Below are 12,539 nucleotides of genomic sequence, written 5' to 3' on the forward strand. Positions count from 1 at the left end.
TTCTTCTTGTTGGCCAGTAGGAGGCGCTTTATAGAATTGGTGGACAATCCAGAGAACAAACAAAAATTACGTCACATCCTGGCGGGAATCTGAAAACCTTTTGCTACATTCAATGAGACTGGGAAAGCTGTACTTCCTGTCACTAAAAATAAGTGGAAGACTACTAAAATATAAAAAGAAGTTCTAGCTATGGGCTATATGTATGATGATGAGTTTTTATTGTTCGTTGAACAGCAGCAAAGCAAAACTAGAAGCAGCCATGGTTCACGAGGAGGGGATGAAATATTTCCGGGGTTCGTCACCCTTATGTCCCAGGCACTAAAATGCACATTACGACTGCGATACGATTGACAGGCGTATCACTATGAACTAGCTACTAGTTAATAGTTACGAACATAGATATGGTTACGAATATCTTGCAGCCAATGGAAATTCGAGTTAGGATTTTTTGGAGGTTTTTAGGAATACTCGTAGCTGGTGAATAACGTAAAATCAACGGTAACTAGCAAGTTTAACAGTAGCTTGACAGAATATTGTTTTTACCCACAAAACATTGGGGCAGTGGCTCCGCAGACGAAGGCCACCATAAAAACAAGGTGAGACATATTTTAACTAATCTACAGGAGTTTACGTGTTGCCAAACCAAGTAAAGGTGGTACATGATGCCCTAGTGAAGAACTGCGGTGAGCAGACGTTTGTCTTTTCGTGGTCAAGTGAGCAGACGTTCGTCTTTTCCTGATTTAAAGTGCGCCCGTATTACAGAATTTATGGCAAACGCAGGAAGTCCATTGTACGGAGCGTGCAAATATTTTACTCAACTGTAAAACCCCTTTGATCCATAATTTCTGACAAAGGTTCGTACACTTGAACTCAGGACCACCCTGACTGCTCACTCACTCAGTATCAAACATATTCACTGTATCATTTTGGAGAAATTCAGCCTCAAAGTTCATTATTTTGAAGTGAAAAGGGCATTATGCACGATATTTACGCTAATGTAAAATCCCTTTCATCCATAATTTCTGACAAAGGCGTATACACTTGAACTCAGGACCATCCTGACTGTTTAGTAATTCAGCCTCAAAGTTCACATTTTTAGTTTGTAAAGGGAGATTTATTTTTTTATTATTATTATTTTTTTAATCGGTTTTGTTCAAAATAAGAATGAAGCTGAAAAAATCAAGAGGATTACACTCCAAACAGCGGGAAAACTAAACAACTCAGCTGAAAACTGAAAACATCATTACAAACCCTCCATGTCTCAGCTCCACATTTGGGAAACAAATAACATCATTCACTAGTAAAATGTGGATGTGTGAGCAGGAAGTGACTATAAACTGTAGATATAGTCTGAATTCATTGTTGAAGTTGTTTATTCAATGTTCACAAATCACACAATTCCATTCACTACTCTCTGCCTGCTGAAATGTTTCCGAATCCATGTCGATGCACTCAACATGGAACCTGCAACACACTGTGTCACACTGAATCTGTAAAAGGGCAAAGGCGAGAAATGTTTTTGCTTTCTTCATGGAAATCGCTAAGTAATTATGTACTGTTCTGCAACCTTTTGATGACTATCTTCATTTGATTATTCTCCAGATCAAAATGTTGTCATTGTTGAAATCTCAATCTAATGCACATTTTCTTTTTGTAATTCTTGATAGGAAAACATGCATATCCCTATGGCTGAGGAGTGAACCTCAGATTGTCCTAGCACAGATGGTTGTCTGTCATTTCTCATCCTTTTAGATCCACTTTAAAACAAGGCATGCAAAATGTGTGGAGAAAACCTTTTAAACAACAACTTACCCAGTTTGTTAAGTCAGGCCTTTTAAGTGGTGGTTTGACTGCTGAGCACACCTGGTCTCTGTGTTAGTCACTAACAGAAAGTTGAAAATATTAGATTTACCACTACTGCCCCCACTAACAATTGTTCTTATAATAAATAAAATAATGATTTACTTGTTTTAGCGTATATAGAGAATAGGTTTACAAAGGGGTTTTTAGAAAAATGTTTCTGTCATGACTTTGAATTTTGCATTCTTCAGAAATAGAACAAAATTATTTTAGAAGTATCAAAATAATTAAACTGCAGTGACAGTGTTTGATATGGAATCAGTTCTTGCAAACCTGGCTGATGTAATGTGCATGCCTTTTTCACTTCAAAATAATGAAATTTCAGGCTGAATTTCTCCAAAATGATACAGTGAATGAGCTTGATACTGAATGAATGAACAGTAAGGATGCTCCTGAGTTCAAGTGTACACCCCTTTGTCAGAACTTATGGATCAAAAGGGTTTTACAGTTGAGTAAAATATTTGCACGCTCCGTATCATGGACATCCTGCATTTGCCATAAATTCTGTAATACGGGCGCACTTTAAGTCAGGAAAAGACGAACGTCTGCTCACTTGACCACGAAAAGCAAACGTCTGCTTACTCGACCGCAGTAGTGAAGAAGGGAGGTTAATTTAGCGCCATATATGATCATATTTGCAGCGTCGCAGAGGAAGAGGGAGGATTGTCCAGCAAACTGGCCGTTGCACGTAAATTAGGAACACTGATGTTTCCTTTTTCCTGAAGCAAATATGTTTTTTTTGTTTGTTGTTTTTTTTTTTACTTGATTCTCACATGTTTAACAGGCGTTCACGAGGGTCGTTACATTCAAACACTTCCTGTTGGACTTGCATGTATTTTTCTGTTTGATAATCTTCAGTGTTTCACATTGACATGATCCAGACGTCTGTTAAACTGTTGAAACAAGATTCACTTCAGCAAAAGCCTCAAGGCTCAAACTACTTTTCAGAAAGCACCACAGCGACACAGAGTAAAAAAATATAAATTTTTTTGTTGGGTTTCAACCCAGGACACACAGACCATTATTCTGCTCTAACAGCACTTTTACTTTTTGATATTTCAAGTGCTTTTTGATGGTAATAGTGCAATATTAATGTAAAATTGGCACTTGAGATTTGTAATGCTGTTTTAAATTGCACCACATACTTTGTGTCATGTTTCATTCTGTCATGTCAACTTGTTCATAAGTTTCTGGCCGCTATGATTTCCCTCTGCTTTAATTTCATTGATCAGGCTTTTTCTCCTGCAAGTGTTTGCTTGGACATCGCATGCCGGTAGTAATTCCGCACTTTGGGTTGAACGCAGGTGACCTTGCATAAACTGTCTCGAGTTGGTGTTGGAGTTTCCCTCCACGCATGGACGCCTCCGATAACATGGGGAGCCTAAATCACATGGTGGAAACTGTGGCACTGAATGAGGATCCTGCTCCTGAGAGCTCCTCCGGACAGAAGCATGCCTCGCCCCCAGACATGCTGAGGTTCCTCCTTTATGACGAATCTCAACTCAGAACAATTGTCGAGGATTCATTTAAGCTCCGTCGTGCATATGATTAAATGTACCGATTTCTACTTTCAGAATACAACAGCAGATGTCCAACCAGTGCTTTGAGATGGCAGCTCAGCTCAATGCAGGTACACAACAAGGCCTTTTTTCTGCCATTAAATTGTGCTTTTAAGTACACAAGGATTTAATTTAACATTGCATTACAGGGAAAAATAAGAGATCTTGCAGCACATCTGAAGCAGAGAGAGGCTTGTGAGTACCTGATATTCTCTGGATCTAAAACTTAAATTTAGTGGAAGCAATTTCAAAATTCACCCTGTTGACTTATACTTTATTTAACCCTAAACGTTGCAGGCCAGAGTACATCAGTGAGCTTGAAAGGGTCAAGACAGTCCATTTTAACAGCACGTTGGCACTGCACAGGTAAATGATCTGAAAGCTGTGAAGTTTAAGGTCGAATTACTCGGGGAGATCGTTGATTGAACTGGTGTCTTTCAGAATGCAGATGTGGCACGCTATGGGGGACAAGATGAAAAGCAGCGATCCAGAGGCGGTGTAAGTCTGTTCACAAAACACTGAAATAACTGCTGTTCCTTCATTTTTGATGATCATTGTGTCAAACAACTGCTTGTTTTGATCCTCTTCTTTTCAGTGCTCTGAAAGCTGTGAGTGATCGCTGCATGGCTCTGTGTTCACGTATAAAACAACTTCAGTTAGTAAGTGCTCTCATCCTCTGATGTATATCTGAAGTTTTTAGTGCAGTGTTTTTTGTGTTTAGAAATATTGTTTTGGCATGTGTGCTTTGGATGTTTCTGTTGACGTTGTGTTGCTGCTGCTTTTCTTCTTAGGAGAGTTTTAAATGTCTTGAAAGGCCACTGAATTATGTGCAGTCTGACATGTGTAACGACACAGTTGACATATAATACAGTTTAACAAAAAAGTGTAATTCATAACGAACTCGCCACGAACTGATTTGAAGAAAAAAAAAATTCTGCCATTTTCCAACCTGGGCCCTATTTTTTTTTTTCTATTTTTTTCTTATAAATGGGTATACAAAGTTCATTGGCAAAATTATCTTTGCAGTCAAACACATTCGGAGCAAGTCCGCTATGACCAGCTAATGCTAAACAGCTGCTCTGTGATAAATCAGGACAGTCCTACTTTCCAGAGTGAAAGCGTTTGCATTTTAAACTGACAGGATCAGACGGCTATCGGCTTCATAGAAAGAATCAGTACTGAAGTCTCCGTGAAGGAAAAGTCTTGCTTTGAAATCTCCAGAGAGGTGAGTTGTCGCAGGAAGGCACGGGAGCCAGAGTAGAAACGGTTGCCTTGGGAAGTATGTTACCGAGTGCACAAAGAGTAACCTTCTAATATCATATGCATTTCTAATCCGTGGTAACAAAAGGTTGAGCCACACTTGTTGATGCTTTGGGGACAAGGAAATGCTGAGGCCGTGCGAACTTTGTGTTATAAAAAGACGGAAATGCCGCCGTCTGTATACGGCGCTATGTGGGTGATCGTGTTTGCAGTAATCATTTTAATTTGTAGGGTGACTGCCAGACAAATAGGAGAAGAAATAATACACCGAAAAAACACCACACAAATCCAGAGAGGAGATCCTGCGGGGGGAGAGCATGGAGCTAATTTTACTAAAGCTCATGCTGTTTAAAACAAAAAAGGTCTGAATAGATTAGATGAGATTTTTTTCGTGGAGGAACGACATGTTACACTGTGCAAATAACACAGGCACTGACACAGCTGAGACAAGAAGAAGAGAAACCTTTCTCATTAACTCCAAAGATACAACCACATACAGGGAAAGATGGAGGCCCAGGTTGAAATAATATTTCCTTAAAGTTTGATTTTGTTTTTACTTTAAAACGCAGAAGGTGTAATTACATCTTATTATTCATTACAGGTTGGTTAATGCAGATTCCTTCAAATTACTGATTGCAATTGAAACAAGAAACTTATCCCTGACTCTCTCAAACTGATGCACAAATGCTGAATTCAAACCATTTCATACCCAAGTTCTTCTTGTTTAACAGGATACGAGGACTCTTCAAGATGAAATAACAGAAATACAGAAGCAGAGACTCGGTATGTTGTATAGTTTTTGCTGCTTTAGACTTGCTTGAGTTCTCAACCTGGTCGTTTTTGCATTTATGTCCACTAATTGTTCTGCACCAGGTTTAATCAGCCTTCAATATTTTATTTGTTGTTGTTTTTTTTGCTGTAGAGATGAAACGTCTCACGCATGAGAAAATGAAAGAAATGGAGGACTTGACGTCCAAGCAGGAGCACCCAGATACAGAAAAGTACAAAGCGGCTCTGGAGAAAGGACAAGCGAACTTGGAGAAGTATAAAAAGATGGCCGTCGTGACACAGAATGTCCTTAGGGTAAATCATGCAGGGATTATGCAAGAAAATAGATAAAATGATGATGATTTATGGGGGTGAGAAAAGAAACCATTTTAATTCATGTGTGTTTTACTCCTTAGGGTGTCTTCTTGGCCTGTAAAGTCAACTGGCTGGATGATCCCAAGCTTCGAGACATTGCCATGACACTTGAGGAGTTTCCTATCTCTGACTAGAGAGTTCATTGATTTATCTCCATTTGCGTGTTTCTGTCCAATATTGTCTAATAAACCTAACTTAAAAAAAACTGTTTGTTTTATTTGGTGAAAAAAAAGAAGAAGAAGAAGAAAACTCCAGCTACCACCAGAGGGCGACACGGCAAAGGAGGAAAGATTTTAATTCTCTTAATGCTGTCGGTGAAAAAGAAAACAGGACACACACGTGTATACAGTCAGATACGCTTTGGATACTTGCCCCAGATTTGGACTTCTAGCTCTTGAACTTGATTGAAAACACGCAAAAATGCCGAAAGTGAGGGCTGAGAAGAAAAGCAGACAGCACCAAGAGGTTAAAAACCAAGGTTTGTTCCTCACAGGAGTGGCTTAGCTTTAGCATGTTAGCAAACATCGTTGTCAGCTTCTGGGCAAGAGGGGTGTTTTAAGTAAGGTCTGGCACACCGAGAGCCTGTAACCTGGTCTCAAGAGTCCCAGACAGCTCCTTCTAGAAAGAGCTTTTTGGATGTCTTAAATGTTCAAATGGTATTCATAATAGTATTGTTTATGTACTATGTCATGGTGTTGTTTGTACGACTGCATTTCACGAAAAATTACATAATCCGGATTTATTGTTACACTGGTGTACACAGCCATTATCTCACATTGACGAGTTTTAGCCCAGTTTCCCTCAAAACTAAGACTGAAGGCTACAGATTAGACAGTGTCTTGAGTTGGGGGGGTGATGTCTGAAATGATGTGACCAATATCTCAGTAAGTAACTGAATATATCATGGCTGCTGATTTAAAAACAAGCTCAGTGTTGTGTTGTGTTTTTACTCTCTGTTGCAGGTATCATGTTCAACACTGGCATTGGTCAGCACATCCTGAAGAATCCTTTAATTGTCAATGGTGTAATCGAAAAGGTGAGGCTCTCTGGCACTAAGAACATGGCTTTATTGGGGTCTGGAAATGTTTGTACACTGACACAGTTTGTCATCTTGGCTGTCAACATATCAAACTACAGTTATGCAAAGAATGTGAGCTTAAAGTGCAGAGCCTTAGCTTTAATTTGGAACTATTTAAATCCGGTGTGGAGGACTTAAACCTCTCCTATATGCAAAACATCTTGGAACCAAAACCAACTAGACACCTGACAAATAGGGTCCAATCCAGTTTTTGATTTGAGCCCACATGAGATAAAAGGATCTCGCAGCTATAAATAAATTGGACCAGCTAAATTCAGCCGTGTTTATTCAGCACATTTCAAGCCTTTGAGCGGCCCAAAGGGCTTTACAGAACAATGACGCTAAAACATGAAGAAATAAAATAAAATGGAGCGCATTGAGATATAAACAGTAATGAGTGCAAAAGCCAAAGTACAGGCATATGGATGAAAGAAAACCCACAAATGAATTAAACACAATGTGAAAGAGGTAAGTTTTTAGTTGAGCCTTAAAAGCAGAAAGAAAGTCCTGAACCCAAACTGGGAGCTGGTTCCACTCCAGAGGAGCCTAAGAAAAAACCAAAGGCTCTGCGTCCCATTCTTTACTTTAAAATAATGCGAATAACAAGCAGACCAGCATTCTGAGCGACATGTGCGTTGATGTGAAACAGTGAGATCTTTAAGGTAGTATGGAGCCTGGGCATTAAGGGCTTTGAATGTGAAGTCTGCTCTTGAGATGGGGTTAACATGTGAATTTAAAGACAAATCCTGGTCAAAAGGGACTCCAAGGTTCTCCAATAGTACCGGAAGCCAAAGTAAGAGTAAACAAATGTTTTGATTGTGGATTTCTGAGGTTTTTTTTGGTCCAAAAACAATTACCTCAGTTTTGTCTGAATTTAAAAGTAGAAAATTACAAGTCATCTGAGCCTTAATTATTCTGTGAGAAGTCTAATAGGTTTCCTTAGGCTTTGTGGATAAATACAACTGGGTGTCATAAGAATAGTAATTGAAATGTATGTCATGCTTCCTGAAGGTATTTCTCAAAGAATCCTGTATAGAGAGAGCAGAATTGGTCCCAGTCCATAGCCCTGTGGAACACCATAATAGCCAAACCATAACGGGTACGTTAGTAGAGGCCAAAACAACAAAGTTATACACTGTCATCATTTTCACACATTCGCACTGCAGCCCTGCAGTTTTCTGTATGGGTGACGTGAGACCACAGAAGTCCACAGCGTAGGCCCAGAACTCCTTGTAAAATGTCCAGAAGATCAGCAGATGAGATAATGTGTGAATGTAGCAGCTAATCTTCTGAAGCATTTACTGTAAATTTGTGTGTGCGCAGGTAAGAGTTGCTGCTTCTGCTTCATTTTGTTTTCGACTGACCTGTGTGTTCATTTCCCACACAAAAGCAGTCATCAAGGAACTTCATCTCCAACTCTCAACAAGCTTTAACACCAGTTTTAACTAATATAATTTCTTGAATTATGTCTTCCTCCCTCCCTCCCTCTCTCACATCTCCTGCAGTGACTCTCTCGCTGTTAGGTACAAAGCAGCAGTAGAAATAGTCTGCACATCTCCATGGTTAACGTATGAAAACGGCCTGAGAGAAAAACACAAGACAGTGCTGAGTGTATGCAAGGCAATAAAGCCTGGACATCCACCCAAGATTACAGTAACGGATAATCACAACGTCCTTTATATGCTAAAGAAGAAAATCGTCACGGTATCCAACCAAGTGGATCTGAAGCACATACACCTACACCTGTAATACATATGGAGGTAGTGTCAGGGCATGGGGCTACATGGCTTCCAGTGAGGGTTTTTTTTGTGTATATTAATGATAAGACAGTTGTCAGAAGTGTTTTGAGCTGTACTTCACTCAATGAAAACAAAGGTTAAGGCCGAAAAACCCACAAACAGCTGACGACAGCTGCAGAAATGTACAAGGAAAGCCGTCAGGTGGTGATTTCCCCGAGTTACAGACTTCAGCAGGATTTTTAACAATTGAAATTGGAATATTTTATTTATGGTTATGTGAACTATTCTACTTTCCATGAAGCCCCTGAAAAAGGGCGTTTTACACAAATTTAATGGGAAAGCCCTAAAATTAAAACTGACGGCCCACACTTCATGCCCATATTCATTATTAACTGTAACTTGACTATATTTGGATAAATGTTTAGAATAACCAGCATTGTGTCACTGATCAAATAATAATGGTAACAGACCTCACCTTGGTCAAACCACACAAGTGCATCGTAAAGAGAACCGTGCAGTCTTACACAGGCTCCCCGGTTGCGTTTGCACCTGTTCTTTAATATGTTGTTGCTTTGTCAGGCTGCTCTGAGGCCGACAGATGTGGTTCTGGAGGTTGGACCTGGTACCGGTAACATGACGGTGAAACTGCTGGAAAAAGTTAAGAAGGTAAGCTTTCAGAAAGGGTTGTTTTTTTTTTTTACTCTGATCCAGATAAGGGCACTTACACAGATTCAGTTATCAGACCATACATTGTTTTGGAGGCTGACTGTGTGGTTTTTAAACATTTATGGTCATGGGCAGAAATCTGGCTGCGTTTTCAGTAACTTTCCACTCAGCTGCTTCTCGCCAGTGGTCATTTAAAAGAAGCCAGGTCAGAAATGTGTCTGTGTTCCACTTGTTAGTTTAGCTTTTATTGGGGAATTTATTTTGTGAAGAGCGTGAAAACAAATTTTAGCAGTTAAATCCAAAAAAAGAAAAAAAAACTTAAGTTCTATTTTTGCAGGTGGTGGCCTGTGAGTTGGACTGCAGATTGGTGGCTGAACTTCAGAAAAGAGTACAGTGCACGTGAGTGACGACAGCAGCACCATGTTGTTATATCCTCCTTGTGAACAACAGTGGTAAATCAATGAAAAGTAAACATTTGGTCTAATGTAAACCTTGTTCCACCAACAGACCCTTACAGACGAAACTTCAGATATTAGTAGGTGATGTGCTAAAAACCGACCTGCCTTTCTTCGATGTTTGTGTGGCTAACTTACCTTACCAGGTAAATACATGTTACCTGTAAAGAATTGATTTAAACTCATTTCTTACTTTTATCTAAAACCAGATTTTTTTTTCTTACTTGCACAGATTTCATCTCCATTTGTCTTCAAGCTCCTGCTGCACCGACCTTTCTTCAGGTTAGAAATGGATGGAGGTTCACTGAAGATAAATAGATGTTCTTCTGAAAGAGATTTCGTGCTAAGGGCCTCTTTGTGTTTCACTTTGGTTCAGATGTGCTGTGCTGATGTTCCAGAGAGAATTTGCTATGCGACTGGTTGCCAAACCTGGAGACAAGCTGTACTGCAGACTGTCCATCAACACTCAGCTCCTGGCTCGCGTTGACCATCTCATGAAGGCCAGCCTTCACGCCAACAGTGATCGTCCCAGACGCAGCTAAAACTGTGTTCCTTATTGACCTTTTTTTTTTTTTTTTTTTTTTTAACAGGTCGGGAAAAATAATTTCAGGCCTCCTCCTAAAGTGGAGTCAAGTGTTGTCAGGATAGAACCAAAGAATCCTCCTCCTCCGGTTAATTTCCAGGTGAGGTTTGATCGTTAGTGGCTAATGCTTTGAAGAAATAGTCGGTCAGAAACTTGACAATTTTCTTCTTCCTTCAATAGGAGTGGGATGGTCTGGTCAGAATAGCCTTTGTACGGAAGAACAAAACCCTCAGTGCGGCTTTCAAGTGAGTAACTGCTGCAAACGCGAGCCTCGTACTGCTCTGCCAAAGCAGAAGATGTAACTTTCACTTTCTCTCCCCAGGTCCACTGCAGTGGAGCAGCTCCTGGAAAAGAACTACAGAATTCACTGTTCTGTTCACAATGTGGTGAGTGAATATCCCTCTAAACAACGTTGTTAATCCTTTCCCGTTGAGTCGGAATGGGGAAAATCTCCTATGAATTGCTGATACCCGTTTCCCAAACTTTTATGCTCCATCTTGACAGGATGTCCCGTCTGACTTCAGCATCAGCAAGAAAATTGAGAGCGTTTTACTAGAGGTGGATTTTAGTGAGAAGCGGGCCAGGTCCATGGACATTGATGACTTCATGGTGTAAGTTGCACATCTATAATTGGACTCTCTTTGATCCTTCATTTTGACACAAGTTACTGTGCAATACTACTAAGTGTACATGTTTGATTGTGGATATTTTCTTTATTCTCAGACTGCTACATGCATTCAACTCTGCAGGAATCCACTTTTCATGAGTGGCAGGAGAGGCCGACAAGACCCAGCTGGATGACTCCAGCTTTTATGTTGAGATCAGTCGACTGATCCCTCCTCTTCTGGAGTTCAGCTCGGAGGAGAGGCGTTTCGATTAGTGAAATGTTTTGAATGAATTGTGGAAGCATATAAACTGCTCATATTGAGTGCTTTTCATAAACTTGTAAAGAAGCATGCATTATAAGCTTTTGCCAGATGGACACTTACAAACTGTGTCTCTTTTGAGACTAACTGCATGTGTAAGAGAAGTTGTCACAGATTTGAAGCTGTGTTCCGGCTGATCATTGTAATCTACTGAAACTCGAACGTGTATGTTGAGTATGTAGTCTCTTGAAATAAATCTCACAAGCTTTCTCTCTGTAAAAGATGTTTTCTTCAATGCACTTGAAAAGGTAAAGAGGTCAAACTATACCCACATCCTTGCACTTATGGATAACCTGAACCTTTTTGTCAAAACATGGCTGTCAGGTTTTGCTCATCCGTTTTATGTTCTCCTGTGAAGGATAAAAGAGAATAGTTTACATGAAAGAAGACATTTTATTAAAAAAAACACAGATTGAGATCTGAGAGAGGTAAAATAAAGATGAAAAAGAGATGAATAAAAGCAAGATCCTCATCTGTTTTGATGTCATTCTCCTGTTAAGAAGATGTGACACTGATTAAAACAAAATAAACTGGATTCTTCCTGTGCTAAAGATAGCATTCTCACAAACAGCAGTGAGGATGCTGATGAGCTGAATGGGGATAGCTGACCATGCTAGAAAAGCAGGAAAAAGTTCAATTTTAGTAGAAAAAAAACCAGCTGCTGAAGTGCTGGATGAAGGAATTGTGACTTACCCCCTACTGCGTTGGATGAAACAGGCGCAGCACGCAGTGGTACGAAGGGAGAGACAATAGCGCCAAGCGAGTGTGAGGTCTGACTTTTTCTTGGAGAACGATTTTGTGATGCAAATGTATTACTCTTTTGAACGCATATTGTTTTGAGAAGCAAAACGCTTTACTTTTGTGGCCCCAGCCAACCAGCCGGACTACCTTCGTCAACACCAAAACGAGGCCAGAACTCGGCTCACAGGACGCAGAAGGGGGTAAGAAAATGTTCAGAAATGATATTGCTAGTATCTTTATGTTTCTTCTATATGATCCCAATTTGTGTTTTTATCGTTAAAATGCGTCTTTGAAGATAAATTATTCTATTTTTCTCCTTTTTTATAGGAGAATAACATTAAAAAAATAGCATTTTCTCACTTAAACTGTGACTTGCGTTTCAGTATCATGTCGTTATTGTTCATTTTGCATCTTTGGCACAGGAAGAATCCAGTATCCAGAATCCATTACTTTGTTTTAATCAGTGTCTCATCTTATTCACAGGAGAATGACATCAAAAGAAATGAGGATCTTAATTCTTCGTAATTCA

General features: G+C 39.7%; 2 protein-coding genes across 2 annotated transcripts; both read left to right on the forward strand.

Annotated features, from left to right (window-relative positions):
- The first annotated feature begins 333 nt into the window (after positions 1-333).
- cenph (centromere protein H) lies at positions 334-6,032 on the forward strand. The gene is made up of 10 exons (XM_075468105.1): positions 334-596; positions 3,165-3,336; positions 3,435-3,490; positions 3,569-3,614; positions 3,717-3,785; positions 3,861-3,917; positions 4,015-4,078; positions 5,411-5,462; positions 5,602-5,762; positions 5,864-6,032. The coding sequence occupies exons 2-10, from the start codon at positions 3,215-3,217 to the stop codon at positions 5,954-5,956; spliced, it is 720 nt and encodes a 239-aa protein (XP_075324220.1). The 5' UTR covers positions 334-596; positions 3,165-3,214; the 3' UTR covers positions 5,957-6,032.
- Positions 6,033-6,096: 64 nt separating this feature from the next.
- Positions 6,097-11,478, forward strand: dimt1l (DIM1 dimethyladenosine transferase 1-like (S. cerevisiae)). Its single transcript, XM_075468104.1, has 12 exons — positions 6,097-6,300; positions 6,785-6,858; positions 9,219-9,305; positions 9,643-9,704; positions 9,813-9,906; positions 9,993-10,042; positions 10,137-10,260; positions 10,351-10,443; positions 10,524-10,588; positions 10,666-10,729; positions 10,848-10,954; positions 11,067-11,478. The coding sequence occupies exons 1-12, from the start codon at positions 6,243-6,245 to the stop codon at positions 11,107-11,109; spliced, it is 921 nt and encodes a 306-aa protein (XP_075324219.1). The 5' UTR covers positions 6,097-6,242; the 3' UTR covers positions 11,110-11,478.
- Positions 11,479-12,539: the final 1,061 nt, after the last annotated feature.

This window comes from Odontesthes bonariensis, chromosome 6 (genome assembly GCF_027942865.1).
Source record: "Odontesthes bonariensis isolate fOdoBon6 chromosome 6, fOdoBon6.hap1, whole genome shotgun sequence".
In the NCBI taxonomy this organism is placed as follows: domain Eukaryota; kingdom Metazoa; phylum Chordata; class Actinopteri; order Atheriniformes; family Atherinopsidae; genus Odontesthes; species Odontesthes bonariensis.